Below are 16,652 nucleotides of genomic sequence, written 5' to 3'. Positions count from 1 at the left end.
TCTGTAGGAAACTGCTAGAAGTCGCTCCCCTTTGTTCAGGGGACTCGGCTGGGCCTAGGGCGGACCCACTGCTGGCCAAGGCCGAGCCAATTGGTAGCAGAATGTCTCGTGATAATGCCTCTGCGATAACGTGTTTAAGAATGGGAAAGCAGAAAAAAAGAGAGAGAGGAGAGAAGATGTGAAGAAGCTGAGAGGGGGCAGAGGCGCAGAGGGGGAGGCGCAGGCCTCATGGGCCTTGCAGGCCTCACCCTCTGGCCTCTCGCCAGGCAGCCGACTGGGCCCGACTCGGTCCAGCCCGGCTGCAAGAAGTGGAGAGGAGATGAGAAGTGAATAAGATGTAAAAAAGATCCTGAGAGACATCTACCAGCCTGTTGTGAGGAACGGCTGCAGACACCAAGGTCAGTTCAGAAGGAGGGGGAGGAGTAATGCGGCTCCTGGCCAAGATTCCCCTGCAGCCTGTGGTGACGACCATGGTGGAGCAGGTTGTCCCCCTGCAGCCCATGGAGGTCCACGGAGGAGCAGAGATCCTCTTGGAGCCCGTGAAGGACCCCGTACCGGGGGAGGTGGATGCCTGAAGGCAGCTGTGGCCCATGGAGGGCCCGCTGGGACAGCTGTTCTGAAGGGACTGCACCCGTGGAAGAGATGACCCACACCGGAGCAGTTCCACGAAGGACTGTGGCGTAGGGGTGGGACCCCACAACGGAGCAGGGGAGGAATGCGAGGACTTCTTCCCCCGACCATGAAGCAGCGGCGTGAAACAACATGTGATGAACTGACCACAACCCCCATTCCCTCTTCCCCCCTGTGCCGCTCGGGAGGGGAAGGTAGTAGAGATAATGTTAAGCTCGGGAAGAGGGAGGGGTGGGGGGAGGTTATCTTGTTCTCTGTCTCATTATCCTGCTGTTTGTAGTAATAAATGAATAGTTTTCCCCAAGTCGAGTCTGTTTGGCCCGTGACGGTAACTTTAAGGATTTCTCCCTGTCCTTATCTCAAACCTCGAGCCGTTTTTCCTTATATTTTCTCTCCCTGTTCTCTCGGAGTGTGGGGGGAGTGAGAGAGAGACTGCATAGTCCGGTCCGATCGGGGCTGAACTACGACATTATGAAGGGAGCTTGGTTTGCGGTTCGCAGTCTGATGTCCTGTCCAGGACAGAAACTGCTGCTGTATTGTCTTAGCCCTATATAAACTATCTATGACCAGCTGTTGAAATTAATTTCAAGTTTCACAGTTTTTCATAAGGAAAATATAAAAATCACTCATATCTCATTTTACCTGTGAGTTCTGAGCATCTATGATGATTGAGAAGTGTTTCTGGAGAGCTCTGTGGCCTTGGCAAACTGCTTTGAAGAAGGTGTCACCTTCACCACATGTGACACTTCATGGCAAAATCAAGGCTGTCAGGTTGTGCATCTTTTCTGGTGTTCTTTTCTATTGCTCAGCCCTGTGCGTATAGATGTTCTATCTAAACTCTTTGGTGATCTGCCACAGGGGTTTTTTTTTAGCAATCAATTACAGGGTTTGGTTTTCTGCTTAGAGGTCGATGGTGCACATCTATTGTCTCACAAAAGGAGTTTGCAGCTTTGCTTTGTACACAAGCATGAATATTTCCTCTAGTCAGCGACATCTATCCACTTATAGCTGATTAATTATGGAAGCTGAACACAGCTTCTGCGGCAATCTTTGTTAATGTCAGTGAGAAGTAGTAGTTAGAGAAGAAAGAGGCATTTCTTTTCTACTTTTTTTTTTCCAAACCAAACTAAAGTTTTTTTCCAGCTTGCTGTTGTACATTTCTGCAAGCTGTTCAGTCATCAGTGTGTAGCCAAGTAATCTTGACTCCTGCTGCATGCTATCCTTACAGTCCAGCTGTTCAGAAACAGCTCAGACCACAGCTTCTGTGTTGTGTACTATGCTTGGAGTTTTCCAAAAGGCTCTGCAGAGTCCAAGGAACAAATGGGTACGGAGGCACCTCTTCTTCCATATCCATAGTTGACATCATGTCCAGCCCATTGTGGAGTCCCTGGGCAATACAGGGTGAAACCCAAGGCCCTTGACACTTATCCTCTCTAGCTATAAAGAGACTGCAGGTCTCTGGTGACAGCACACTGATGTACTTTGGCTTGCACTGCAAAAATAAATATATAAATTGTATCAGTAACAGAAAAACACAAAGGAATTTTTATATTCACCTGTTATAAGGATCTAAGCCATTTAATACATTTTTAACCTCACACTATTAATTTTTACAGTCTCTATTGCCCCTGTTACTTCCATATTGCTAATTCTATCATTGCCTTGTATGCTGCTGCACAACTCCTGCTACAGATCCTTCGAACAGATGCAGAATCAGGCCCTGCTCCTGCCAAGGTTTCAAAAAACATCTCATCCCAAGGTCTTCACCATGCTGGCACTAACTCTGCAAAGGCAGGGGCAGAGATGGCAGGACTTACTCAAGTGTGAGCTCCAGCCCATTCCCTTTGCTTTCTAGCAGTGGTATTCAAACCAATCCATGTTGCTCTGGGAAAGAGAGACTAAATGAGCCTCAACATATGTTTTGCTTTTTCCCTAGTGAAAAGATTTTTTCCTCCCTGGATATAAGAAAGGTATTTAACAAATCCAGTAGTCTCCTGTTGTTTATCTGACCACATGAAAAAAAAACTCTTTTGTGGGTTTTGGGTTTTGTGTTGTTTTAGGGTCATTTTTTTTTCTTTGTTTGGGGTTTTTTTTTAAAAATGTCCATATGGATATTTTCTGGGGGTTTTTTTGGTAATTTTTATTATATTCAATGAATGCTAACATTAATGCAAAAACATTTTTAAAATCCATTTGTAAAATGTAAAAGCCAAGAACGACTGAAACAATAAAGTATTATTTTAGTATCTGCAAGAAGGATAGAATTCATTCCTTCTCTTATGCATCCAAAAATAGATTCTATTCTTTGTTATTGTTGCCAATGCAATTGCTTACAAATCAATCTAATTTGAGGAGAAAATGGCTACCTTAAACTGAAGCTAGATGCTGCCACCCATAGGCTTGATCCACACTCTGCTTTGATTTAATGCTAGTTTAACTACACTTTTTCTGAAATCTGTGCAAACTACACCATATATCTCTCAGTTGGGATGTGCTGTGTGAAGGATTTATATGAATGTGTATAATACTGCAGCTGCATCCACATAGAAGATTAATAATGATGAACTCAGTGATTTTCTAAGTTAGGCAGCAAAGTTATTTTTAAGCTAACCTTTGCACCAAGACTGAACTCAGGTGCCCAGGAGCACCCAGGCACGGCAGCTGCTCTGTCTGCTCCATTGCTCTGACAATAGTACTGTTAAAAACCTCTCTTCCTCCCTCTAACTTTAGAAACCAGTTTTTTTAAAAAAAGAAGCAAACACAAACAAGTTAGCAGAAAATGCATGGTCAGCCTAGACGAGATTACCTAGGTTGATAACAATGTATTAAGCTTTGTGGTTCTCATGAAGATTAATGAGGATCATGGGGGAAAAAAATTAATTCGTGAAACGGTTGTGGCACAGCTCAGCTCTGTGCCTTGAATCAATGAAAATACGTCGCAAGGGTTCATTTCCTTGTATCAACGAATTCAGATGGGAAAGCTTCACTTCCCCCAGTGCGAGAGCACTAGCCCGGCCTCTCAGCGGAGACCCACTCACCTATGTTCTGCACAGGCTTTCGAGGTTACAGGTCCTGCCTGTGTGAAGAGGAGGGATTTATTCCTGTCATTATCACGCTGAATGTTTGTTGCCCTTGGCTCTCACATTCCTGCTGAGAGCCATGTTTTATAGCTGTGGGTTCTGCTAACTCACATGTTCAGGTCTGCAGTAGCACAATGCTGTGCAGGTGCAGTTTCTGGCATCCTCCAGTGGGTGAAGTATAGTTTGGTTGCCCTCCCTCGATAGTCTTCTTAGCAAAATAGGAGTTTGGTAACAAATGAGATTATTCTGGGTTCTCTCCCTGGAAAATGTCTTCGTTTCCAGAATGTGTTAATCTAGGAAATAATTACTGCTGCTTTTCTTGTTGCCTATTAGCCAATTATGCCTGCTTAAGACATAGCTGAAATAAATTAGAAAAGACGTAAGCTCTTGTAAGATTTTGTGCTTGTATGAACTGACAGAAATGTGCATCTGATCACTTGTTCCTTTGGATTCTGTAATTTGTGTTTGGGAATTGAAGTAGTGAAGGAATCTATCCTCTGATTTCTGTCTTGGAGAGAAATATCCCTGTTTTTCTATGGAAGGTGTAAAAAGAGTGTTTACACTTGGTAGCAGCAATTTTACCCACAGCCAGTGCTTTTTGTAAGCCCCTCCCTGAGGCTTTTAGAAAGAAAGGTACTTGCAGGATATTCTTGTCCAGCTTCATTTACCTGCTTTTCTTCCACCTGACAGAGAAGCAGTGGGTCTGTCACTGTGATTCAGACTACAGTTCAGCCAAATGCCTCCCCTACTGCTACCGTAAAAGCCAAGAGCCAGTTATGTAGAGTGGAGCTGACAGCCCCTGCAAGTCTCCTGTAAATTCCTACCCACCCAGGGTTTCCTTTTCTTTGCCAGCTTTCCCTGCTTTCCCCTGGTAAGAAATACATGCTGTAGGGCTGGCTGAGCAGTAGTCGAGCAGGCTCAGCTGGAGGAGCAGAGCTTACTTACTACATGCCACTGGTCAGTGGTGAGGCTCACCTGCACTCTTTTGTAGCGTTCAGCTCCCTGATACCACAATCAGCAGAAACCTGGAGTTCTCACAGAGACTGCATCGATTTTGGTTGAATCTGTCTTAAGCTTCAAGACTGACTGGAAGGGACCGAGAAGGGTTGTTATGCTGAAAAAGAGAACAGCTGCATTGGTTTTGAACTGACTTCTTATGTGGCTGTGTCTTACCTTGCTGACATAGTGAAACCTCAGCTCTCCCTGCTGAGGCCTGGCACTCACTTTAACTCATGGCATTTGTTTCAGGTTCCCTCTCAGCATCTTCTCAGGTATGAGACTTGGCAATCCAGGACCTCACCTAATTCCCTTGTCTTTAGCCCTGATACAAATCTCAACCTGCAGGAACTTCTCTTGTTTTCAGTGGATTTGTCCAGCTATCATATAATTTTCCTGGGCCATATTACATCACTGAGCTATTACTTTCTCAGTTTTATCTGTAGTATGCAAACAGCTTAATGGACTGATGATGTTAAGAGTCCTGAGAGCAAATTCTCAACTTCTTAGTGAATCAGAAAATAGCTTGGTAAATATGCATTTAGTGGTAGGATGTTTTGAAAGGGGCACAATGGCTAAGTGCCCAAGATGAAAGTTAGAGGAAATACTTATAAGTGAAAAAAGTATTGTAGATCTTGTTTCCATCTTCATTAGACACTCTTACCTCAGATACTAAAGCTTTTTGGTAGAAGAAAGGAGGAGAGGATCCTCTGCCTTACTTGGTTGCTGTATTTGGCAGCAAACATCAGAAGAGACAACGAACACATGGCTTAGTTGCCCAATGAAAGCAGATATTCAGGCTCTTGAAAACTCTAGTTGCCTTTGTCTCAGTAAATTCCAGGATCTGTTACTTCTGTGACATTCTCATCAACTAAAAATACAATTAAAAAAAAAATAAAACCTTTCTAGTCAAAGCAAAGTTACTGAAAAATATGCATACTGGCAAGCTTGAGAATTTGGAACATGGATCAGAAATTCTGGCAGGGAGATTTACTTCAAAATTAGAGTTACTCTGAGATGCTTGTATGGCAGTATGATGTCGAAAGGGCAATATAGTAAAATTACTACTAATTAATCAGGATTGGTATTTGTCTGGTGTTTCGACAGTACTTTCTCTGCCAGTGCAAACAATCTGTGTGTGGAGTTTCTGGGTTCAGTATAAGCACAATGGTGTTGTTGACCTGGGTTCTATATGAACTGCAGCTATGCCTCTTGTTTAGAAGAAGAAAAAGGGGGAAGTATATTGATTTCTTCTACAAAAGGAGTTGAATTCCAGAAGTGTTAATTCCTTTAATATTCAAATGTGTTTCATGGGTTTTTGGTTTTTGCACGTACAGAACAGATAACAAAGAGGGAGAAGAGGATTTATCTTTACTTAAATAATTACTCAGTTTTTTACAGTATAACAAACAATTGACTAAATAGCTTTGTTTCTCTCCTGCAGCCTCCTCCTCAGATATATGATAAACAGCTGGATGAAAGGGAACATACAATTGAGGAATGGAAAGGTAATTGCAGTTTAGGATTATACGGGAAGGGACATTTTGGTGGCAAAATGGCCATGTCCCACCGCCAGGTACATATGTGTAAAACTAACATAATTCCTTTGACATGAAGAATTGACACTAGCCCTACAAACTGGTGCTTTAGTAGTGAAAATATACAAAATGTTCTGAGGACTATCATTATCTACACAGGTTAATGTTAACACAGGAGGTGCAGATTCCAAAGGTTCATTGAAATTTAAGGATATCTGGAGAACAGAATACTGTTCAGCAGGACCATGCATCAGAATTTTATCCAGAGTTAAAAGCTCAGTATTACTATGCTGCTTCATTTCTAGATAGTGCACCTTTAAAAAAAAAAAATCATATATTCTAGTTTAACCCCATTTGTCTCAGTTCAGCTCTGAAAATAGATGATAGGAGAGGAGGGGAGTGGAAGAGAGAGATCTTAGGCAAGTATGGCTGTCAGACTCATGAAGACAAGGTAGGGCAGACCTAGGGAGCTCATGGGAGGGCTATGACACTGTGTTTCATGATATTTATTTTGTTCCTGATCACAGGCACTGGTTCCTTTCTGTAACTGTTGCAATTCTCTCTTCCAGAACTCATCTACAAAGAAGTAATGAATTCTGAAGAAAAGACTAAAAATGGCGTAGTAAAAGGACAGCCTTCTCCTTCAGGTACTCAGCCCCATTTAATAACTTTTACGTATTTTCTGAACTGACAAAAAGAATGGAGCTAGTTGAAGCACTGGGGCTACACTTGTAATTATGTAGACTACTTAAGAAATTTTTATGGAATCCAGTGCTTCTAATGGGTTAACCTTGATTAATTGTGCTCCAGTGTCATGTTGATACTTAAAAATTGGCCTGCTTGCTATTTGAGATGTAGTCATTCTGGTGTTTTCTACAGAAAGGTTACAGATGATATTCCTGTGGGTGAATAGACAGACAGATATCAATTAGATATCTGCTAGTCAATATAAGCAAAACTGGTGGTTAGGACCTATCCATCTGTTGGACACGCGACACTGCACCCCACCATGTAAGTATCTGGTACCTACTCTGGTAGTTTATCCTTTCAGATGTCTGATAACTTTAGAACAGCTTGCTGACAAGCTTGGTTGACACTTTGAAGAGAAGGGAAAGTTGTCTTCCACACAGATTCTTAAAGTCCTGTCACAAAGGAAAACACAACTAAATTCTATCTGAGGAAAATTCATATTGGCAGTCTTTTCACAGAAATGCAAACAGTGACTGCCAGCACGCAAAAATACTGTTTGTGAAGGTACGCTTTCACTGGCAGACTTGAACTGCCCAGATTTTGAGCACAGTGTGCTCTACCTTCTGCAGAGCCTTTCCTCAAAGTAAAATAAATTAATTCAGTGTTCTCTGCATATTTTCAGAGAGATTTTTTTTTCCCTGCTGAGCTAGTCTAATGTTAGAAAAAGAATGCATCATTAGTAAATGACAGGACAAGGGGAAACATGGCAACAGTGGGTGAAGTTAATAGAGGGCTGGATGGTAACATTAGAGCTCTAGCACTGCACCTGGATTTTGACATCGATGAAGTAAGATATCAAAAGCAATCCATTGCATTCTTGCTGAGTAGCAAACAAAGTATAGGACTTGCAGATTTAATTTACCAAACTACTGTACCACTCCTGAAAAGAAATCTGAGGTCCTGACAAGTATCTGATAAATCCTCATTCTTAAACTCTCTCCTCTGCAGAATGGTGGTTGCAGTCTGATTTACAATCGAGCAACATTGTAGTTACTGGTTTCAGGAATTAACTACCCAGTGATTTCATTATGCATTCCATGTTCTGTTCTTATTCTTTATGTAAAACATTTCCAAACTTTTCAAATTGCTATTTCTTAGTCATCTTTCTTTTGCTGTTCCCCTGTGACTGTTTCTGGATTGTTAGGCACCAACAAATATAGCAGCTATTTAAAAATTGCTCTGAGATGAGGCTGTTTTATGAAACAGTGGATTTTCTGGTTTTCATCACTTTGTGCACCAGACTTAATTTTTTTTCAGTTGACTGAAATACTGAAAAAATGAGGTAAAACAAGTCACCAGTTCTGAGCATAAGGGAAATGTGGGAGATTCTACGCACACATTACTTGTTGGTTGGTGTTCTTGACAAGAATTCAGAAGGCTAAGATTTGCTGCAAGTGAGCTGCAGATGAGTTTCTGTGATTACAAGATCAGGGCTTTTGGGGAGACAGCTGAAGTTGACAGCACCAAGGATAATAGTTGCCCATTGACAGTGCCGGCTACTTAGAGTGCATGTGTATTAGGGTGTCACTTGCTTAGTGCTTCCTCTTGTCCTCTGAAGAATTAGTTAATAGAACATAGAAGCTTGAAATGTGGAGTGTGGGGGAAACATCAAATGCCCCTCGTGCTCATGTCCGACAAACAAAATCAACTGTCTAAAACTGTTCCCAACAGATACTTCTGCTGCCTATACCAAAAAAAACCTCTGTAAGCTACCTTGTTTATTTTCAAAAAGCTTTTTGTATTGTGTTGTCTAAATATTTTTTTTTTTGCTGCAGTTTAACTCTGTTAATTCTTGTCCTGTCTCCAGACAGCATAGAATCATAGAATGGTTTGTGTTGGAAGGGACCTTTAAAGGTCATCTGGTCCAACTCCCCTGCAAGGAGCAGGGACATCCCCGACTAGATCAGGTTGTTAGTGACAACCAAGACAGCTCTAGCTCGTTTTTATGTGACTGGGAGAAGGTGTCCTAACAGCAAAGACAGGCGAGCATCCTAGCACTCAGCTGCCATTAAACAGAGATCCACATTTTGTCACCAACAAAGCTCAGAGGCAACAGCACTTGCACTTTATTTGGGGCTACCTATGATGACAGAGACAAGAGACTTGTTGTTCATGTGTTTGTAGTTTCAGGAACCCTCATGGAGAACAGCTTCCTCCACCTTTTTCCTGGCAGCTTTTAGCTCATGTAAATTCCATTATCGCATCCCTAATCAGTCTTCCTTTCTTTGAACCTACTACTTGCATCTTTCAATCTTTCAAACTTACTGCTTTTCTTTACATTTTATCTAGTTGACTTCTATCTTTCATAGATCACAGTGACCAAATTTATCTGCTTAAGGCACCAGTAGTGCTGAACTGAGTGGAAAGATTGGTGTGTAGGTGTGTATATATATGGGTTACATAAATATGTAAGCAACATGTGCAAACAACATTGAATTTAATCTTAGATGGTAGATTTTTGCTTTTCTGTTCTTTTTTATGTCACAGAATTGCTAAACGGTTCTGTTTTATTTAAAATGCCTTATATTCATAAGTACCCCCTACTGGCATGCTCACTATTCAAAGGGTCTATGCCATATCATTACTCAGCTGGGAGAATAAAAGTGATTAGAATAAAATGTTTTCACAGTGGAACTCAGTCACAACAATGCACGTGAGAAATAGCCACTAAATTTAATCAACCTTCAGGACTGTTGACTAATCTACACCCTTATAACCTAAAGATACATACCTTTTATACACCTAGATCCTCTCCAAAATACATATATATATATATATGAGGCAATCAGTCATGAATATGTGCATTTTCTTTTGAGGTCTCTTTCTGGGTTCCATAGATGTATTATTTATTTTAAATTACTCGCTTTACCAAGAAGTGCAGTAGAACATTTCACTAGTAGTCTCAGGACTCTTCTGCTGTCATTTCTAAAGCAGAGAAGCAAAGATACGGGAGGAATTTACCAATACTGTTTTCTATTTGGTTAATGCATTAATAGAAGTGTTTCTGACTGGTATTATCAAACCGCAGGTATTTCCATTAAATAAAAAAAAAATAATACAAGGCTGTAGATCATTTAGAATTAAACTTAAGTTCTGTACAAAATAAATAACCTTGCTGCTATTTGCAGATTTCCTCTGCTCTGACACTATATGCTACCTAACCTCCTCTCACAAGCTCCCCTAGTCTTCACTACCCAGCATCCCTAGCATTTGCAACTGTCTTCTCATTTCCGGATACTGAAGATACTAAATAGCACTCATCTTAGTGCAGCTTATTCTTAGCAGTTCCTTTTCTTGCTGAAAATTGCTCTTTTATTCTTCCCTTCTCACCCTTTGTTTGCTGTTTGATTTGGTCAGTTCTGTTGCTGTCACCCAAGAGCTACTGGATACCTTTAGTACCCCTCTTCTGTCGTGTGCAGAGCCCGAAATAAGCAGCTGATGGACTTGCCAAGCATTGCAACACTGGATATTCCCCCTCTACTCTGCCCTGGTGAGACCCCACCTGGAGTACTGTGTCCAGTTCTGGAGCCCCCAACACAAGAAGGACATGGACCAGTTGGAGAAAGTCCAGAGGAGGGCCACGAAGATGATAAAAGGGCTGGAGCACCTCTCCTATGAGGACAGGCTGAGAGAGTTGGGGCTGTTCAGCCTGCAGAAGAGGAGGCTCCGGGGAGACCTGATAGTGGTCTTCCAGTACCTCAAGGGGGCCTACAAGAAAGATGGGGAAAGGCTGTTTAGTAGGGCCTGTTGCGATAGGACGAGAGGTAATGGTTTTAAAATAGAGGGGGGTAGATTTAGATTAGAAATTAGGAAAAAAATTTTTACGATGCGAGTTATAGAACACTGGAACAGGTTGCCCAGAGAGGTGGTGGAGGCCCCATCCCTGGAAACGTTCAAGGCCAGGCTGGATGAGGCTCTGAGCAACCTGACCTAGTATGGGATGTCCCTGCTCCTTGCAGGAGGGTTGGACTAGATGGCCTTTGAAGGTCCCTTCCAACCCTAACCATTCTATGATTCTATGATTCTATATCAACAACTACTAATTACACAATTTATAAGAAGCTGAGCAAATCCCGTGGAAACAGCAAAAGCTGCAGTTCTTTCAGGTTTTTTCCCCCCACATATGCCCCCCTTTGCAACTGAAGTTTTAAAGACACCTCCATAGGTGCTAATTAAATAGGCCTTCTCAGGAGCCCTCTGAGGAAGGAATCCCTGCTTTACAGCAGGGAAGCTGGTGTGTGGCTTAAGAGAGTATCTGTCGAGTCAATGGCAGAGCCAGGAACAGATCCCAGGAGCTGTTTCTCACCTGCTCTAACCTTTTGCTCTTTTCCTCGACCCTGCAGCCAGCGAGAGGCTTCCTGCCAAACAGTAAATTCATAAATGGGGCTCTTTTTCTCTTTTGAATGCACGTCTGTAATTTCTGCACTGTTTCACCTGGCACCCATCCCTTCAGGAACAAGCTGCTTTGTAGCACCAGGCAGGTGCTGAGCACAGCAAATGAAGCATTACTTATTGACTTGGACACCTTTTGGTTGGGTTTCTCAGTGTTGCTGCATAAGTGCTGCTTTAATTCTGTCATTTAGGTTTGGTGTGGTTTCTTTTGGTTTTGTGGGTATTTTGTGAGTCTGGGTGCTTTGGGGCTGCAACAGTGACTATCAGGTCTGTGTGTCATGTCATGTGGAATTGTGCTGAGAGCTAGGAATAACCATAAAAATGCACTTTCCAGAAACTTATGGGCTGAGGTGATACTTGCTGAAAGGAACATAGCAGGGTTTATTGAATTCAGTGATGCTGAATCAGACAGAGTGTAACAAAATCGTTGCCTATACAATTTTTGCAGCTATTTCTTCAGTTATTTTGCCTAGCTAAGTTGATTGCATATTCATCAAAGAAAGCTGCACAGCAACAATTTGGTCAAAAGCTGATTGAACCTACTGGAATTCTTTCCGTTTTACTTCTGGGACAGAATCTGTGACTAAATGGCAGGCTTCTGTCCAGCACTGTAAACATTTAGAAAGCTAATATATTTTTTAGTCATTAATATAATTAAATTCAGTCAGATTTTGACTATATCTAAATACATTTGTCTTGACTGATTAGTATTTTCATAAAATGCCACATGGTTTAGTAACATGTAAACATGAAGTAACAGTATTGTACTGGGTGATTACTGATTGATATGAATGAGGTACGTGTAAATAACTCTTAGAAAAACAAATCTTCATCATCAGAAAAGATGGATGTTTGCTGTCTGCAGTCACCAATGAGACATCCTTGAGATTGCATCACAAAGTCGAAGTGATGTATTTTTTTTTTTTTTAAACAATACGGAGTACTACTGTCATTTTACAGAGGACAGGTAAACTTGGATACACAAAAATACTGTCACAATTGAAATCATGGGCTTAGTCACCTGGTCCTTAACCAGGAGGAAATCAGCCTTACCTCACAGCCATCTTCTCTGCGCTGCCACTAGCTGATTTGATGCCACCCATTCTACTAAACTACCTACAAGAAAACTGGGATTTTAGGAGAAAGTATGGAGGACTGGGTTTGTTTTTTAATCATCTTGGTGCCTGTGTGATCCTAGCAGGCATCTGATTGTTGAGTGTTTTGTAACTCTTAAGGCAGCTAGAAAGAAGTAGAGTGATAGACACAACGTGAGCTATACCTTTTCAAAATAGGCTTTTGAGGGACAGAATTTCCTGGTAAAATAATTAATATTATCCAATGCCTAAAGTTTGTATGGCCCATTTTCTGCTAATGTTTGCCGTTGTTTAAAATGGTCTGTGTACTCACATGCCTGTTGCCACAGGGTAAGTATCTTTTGCTTTTTAAACTCTGAAAAGTCCTGGGGTTTCAGGTTTAATCACGTTGGTGTTCGTTTTCGTAGCACAGGTGCAGCAGTGAACAGCAGTGAAAGCCTTCCTCCATCCTCATCTGTCAATGACATCTCATCCATGTCCACGGATCAAACACTGGCGTCTGACACGGACAGCAGCCTGGAAGCCTCTGCGGGACCCCTCGGTTGTTGCAGGTGACTAGCCGCCTGCCTGCGAAACCCAGCGTTCTTCAGAGGATGATGTAATTTAGGAGAAATAATTAACAGGAGTTAACAGATTAGAAGGAAGAGAAATAAACCACAAAGATTTAAATGAAACAAACAAACAAAAAAATCTTTTCAGCCTGCTTCTCCTACAGAGTTATGTAATGCAGCTAAGCTCAAGTGTATATTTAAATTATAGTTGCTCTGCTTTGGTCTTCTTCCAATGATGCTTACTGGGGAAAAAAAAAAAAAAGGAACTGAAAAATCCTTTTTTTTACCCCCTCCCCATAAGATGTAAAATTAATGGCTGCAAAACCAGCAACTTGCAACTGTCATTTTCACACTGGCATGACAAGGTGTGCAGTAGCCACTCTCAAACATACGAGTGTGTATCTGCCTTCACTCTCTGTTCTGTTGTCTTCTGCCCAGTGAGGCAGATAGGGATATACATGCATTTTTCTTCATCTATGAATAGCACATACACACACCTGCCAATAGAATTCTGGCAGCGTGTGTAGCTGTGTGCCTATAGGAACAGGCGCATCTCCATACATCCTTAGTGTGCACTCCACAACTAAATGGCCCATTTCAGGTGAACTGCATAACTACACATGTGATGTTACCAGTATATATTCTATTTCTTTTTTCATTGATGAGGTTGCGTATCATGTACGAGGATTTGTGGAAGTGTAAATAATCACATTGAACTGTGGCTCCCTCAGACACTTGAAGATGTAGCACCAAAATTTCTCCTGAGAGTTGTATATATATTTTGAAATAATAACCAGTTTGTATTGAAAGAAGAAGCCACAGAGCTTCATAGAAAAATGTTTGTGAATGTTGAGACTTGTTCTGATTTTTAGAGCAGATATGCCAAGCTATGATCAGGTTAGAAAGAAGCACATATATCTCTGCAAGCTACAGGGAAGAAGAATGAAGGTTTTTTATGCATGTTTAAGCCCAGAAAGATATCTCTCAGTAAGCAACTTTTCCTGTCCATGTTAAGTGAGTTATCATCTTAGTTCATAGATAGGCTCGCTATTATGAATTACACGTATGCTTGTCTGTTAGGGGGTATGACAGGGTTGGAGAACGGGCAGATTATGATCAAAAGGATGTGCAACAACTTGTTTTTATTTTACATCTGGTTCTTTACTAGGTTCTATAGAGAAAGTATATTTGTGGCCCACTCCCCCTCGGTGTATGTTTGCGGCTTAGAAATTGTTTTCCCTTTAAGTCATTTCCTTGTGGGGACCTCCACTACTAAGAGAATGGGCATCCTCTAGGTGCTTTTGGCTGTTCAGTTGCTCATGACAAATCATCTGACTCCCCAGGAAGTTTTATCAGCTGTGTTACATGGAAAAGAACCACAGTGTGCATGCGTCCAGTATTCCTGTATTCTAAGTAACAGTAGAGGATATCAATCAGCTAGCGCGCTGGGCTGGAAGGGTTGCAAGTCAGGGGTCTGGGGCGGTTTTGACAAGTCCAAAGAACCCAACAGTGACTGAATATCAGATTGATTTTACCAGGTAATAATATGTAGGATTCCCAGTGGTAAGTAACAGCAAGTGTTTTTATCAGACAATGGCAAAACTCCACTCCAATTTCAGAACAAGTGAGTTTTTTCCCACTGCATGGACATCATTACTAGATCTGAGTCATCTCTTCTCTCACCAAAGTGTACCATGTAAACTGAAATGAACTAAATCTAATGATTTTTCAAATGTCAAAGAGAGAAACTGTTCAGAATATATTACTAGATATTTTAAATTCACTAATTCTTATGTATTTAAAATTTGACTGAAATAAGACTGTTCTACTGGATGGCTTACAAGCCTGCCATTCTGTGGTAGGAAAGAAAAATGGAGTATCAAGTCAGATTTTATTCAAAGGGAAGAAGGCAAAGAAAAAAACTTCTCTTCAGGGTGGGGAAGAGGGGAGATAAATAAAAATGAAGTGGATATAAAATAATTTCAGACTTGGTAGGTATGAGCTGTCTCAAAATTGCTGTAGGAATTTTTTTTTTTCCCTAGGTATATTTTTGGTAAATTTTTATGGAAATTTTTTTGAGAATAAAATTATGTCAGTAATGTTCTAAAAACTCAGAAGAGTAATTGTACAAGCAATAATTTACTACTGCTAAAAATATTTAGCAATATTCTCTCTTAAGCCATGAAACATCAAGTCATTGTTGAGTGATGTAACTCTCACTTCAAAGCCAATGATCATTAAAGTATTGAAAGGTAAACAGCAATGCTCTGTAGGTATGAAGGCAATAACACCAAGGGTGACTTCTTAGCAATAATGAAATGTATCACCTCCAGATTTAATTCACCATAGATATACAATAACAATATTCAGGTAACTAGTATCTGTTTTACATTCCTTAGTGTGCACCATTTGGTGTGTTATTTAAGCAAAACAACAACAAAAAGTGTCTCAAAGAGGCAAAGCTGTATGTAACAGAAACTGCAAAAATACCACAAATGTAGACCACAGAAACTTGGAATAATCACAGTTCATTGCCAGTGATACAGAGATGTGGCATAGGCAATAGCAGAGAAGCCATTTATAGCAGATGGATGCTTACCGATCTCCCACGTTTCATCTATTGAAGCCAAAAAACGTGCTCTTAGTGCCATGGTATAATTCAGTCTTGTTTGGTTTAGTGAGTGCTGGACAGAGAACCAGTCACAGTAGAAGGTGTCCTAGTGATCGGCGCTAAACAAACCCCCAACATAGAAGTTATATAGCTTTATTCCCAGGAGCCCTGATTCCGCTAAGCACCAGTGCGTGGTTAAACATTTGATGGAGACTATAGGGATGCATACATGATTTTAACTAGCATGTCCTTTTGTCCTTTGCTCAGCAGCGATCGACATCAGCATGCGCTTAAGTGCCTTGCTGAAATGAGGCCTAAAAGAATTACTGCATCTCTTTTTGTCCTCAAATTCGTCAGTCTCCTTTATGAGAAGCTCTGTGGGAGGAGACCTGGGGCTGTCCACATTGGACACTAGAAAAAAAGCCATCAATGAAGAAAAGCAATAGTTCTTTACAATTCTGGTCCTGGTATATCCAAAATGAAATAGCGACCATCGAACAGGAGTATCCTTTGTTTTGCTTTGTGTCAGGAAGTTGGTGCTGTCGGCTGATACCGTGCAGGAATACTCAAGTACTCCTGAGTAAAAGATTGCAGTGATGATGTTCTGTAGCTGTCTTAAGGTAAATACAATTTTTCTTTCAGATTCTAAAAGTTTTGATACGCTTCTCTCCAAGTCTTTTCCCCTTTATTCCAGTGTTCTGTTCAGTTTGATAATGACAGATGCTTTTCTTATTTTTCTTGCCAGTGATCTTTTAAATTTACCTTTGTTTAAAATATTACTAAATAGTACTTGAGTAACATTCTTCACCTCATTCTCTGAGGTTTGCAGTTATAAGCATAATTGCCATCCCTGCAGAGATGTAGGAAATTGGGAAGCCAAGGTAGATGTTCCAAGATATTTAGGCAGTAAAGGTGCAATCAGAGCACCTGTGCCAGAAGTGGCATATCTTCCATCAGCATGAATGACAGCTGGACACCTCAGCATTTTTGAAAATACGCCTAAGAGCCTA

General features: G+C 41.1%; 1 protein-coding gene across 4 annotated transcripts in view; it reads left to right on the top strand.

Moving 5' to 3' along the window:
* MAPK10 (mitogen-activated protein kinase 10) overlaps positions 1-14,365 on the top strand; it is a 162,576-nt gene extending 148,211 nt beyond the window's left edge. For 3 of the 4 annotated variants that reach the window (XM_086746327.1, XM_086746328.1, XM_086746326.1), the window contains 3 exons: positions 6,151-6,214; positions 6,814-6,891; positions 12,893-14,365. In XM_086746327.1, coding sequence (XP_086602453.1) covers positions 6,151-6,214; positions 6,814-6,891; positions 12,893-13,035 — 285 coding nt within the window. In that variant the 3' untranslated portion in view covers positions 13,036-14,365. Of the gene's footprint in view, positions 1-6,150; positions 6,215-6,813; positions 6,892-12,887 lie in introns of all 4 variants that reach the window. The other variant, XM_086746329.1, reaches the window with a different exon arrangement.
* The last annotated feature ends 2,287 nt before the right edge of the window (positions 14,366-16,652 follow it).

This window comes from Chlamydotis macqueenii, chromosome 4 (genome assembly GCF_036417535.1).
Source record: "Chlamydotis macqueenii isolate bChlMac1 chromosome 4, bChlMac1.mat, whole genome shotgun sequence".
In the NCBI taxonomy this organism is placed as follows: Eukaryota; Metazoa; Chordata; class Aves; order Otidiformes; family Otididae; genus Chlamydotis; species Chlamydotis macqueenii.
This window is presented reverse-complemented; position numbering and strand designations above follow the sequence as displayed.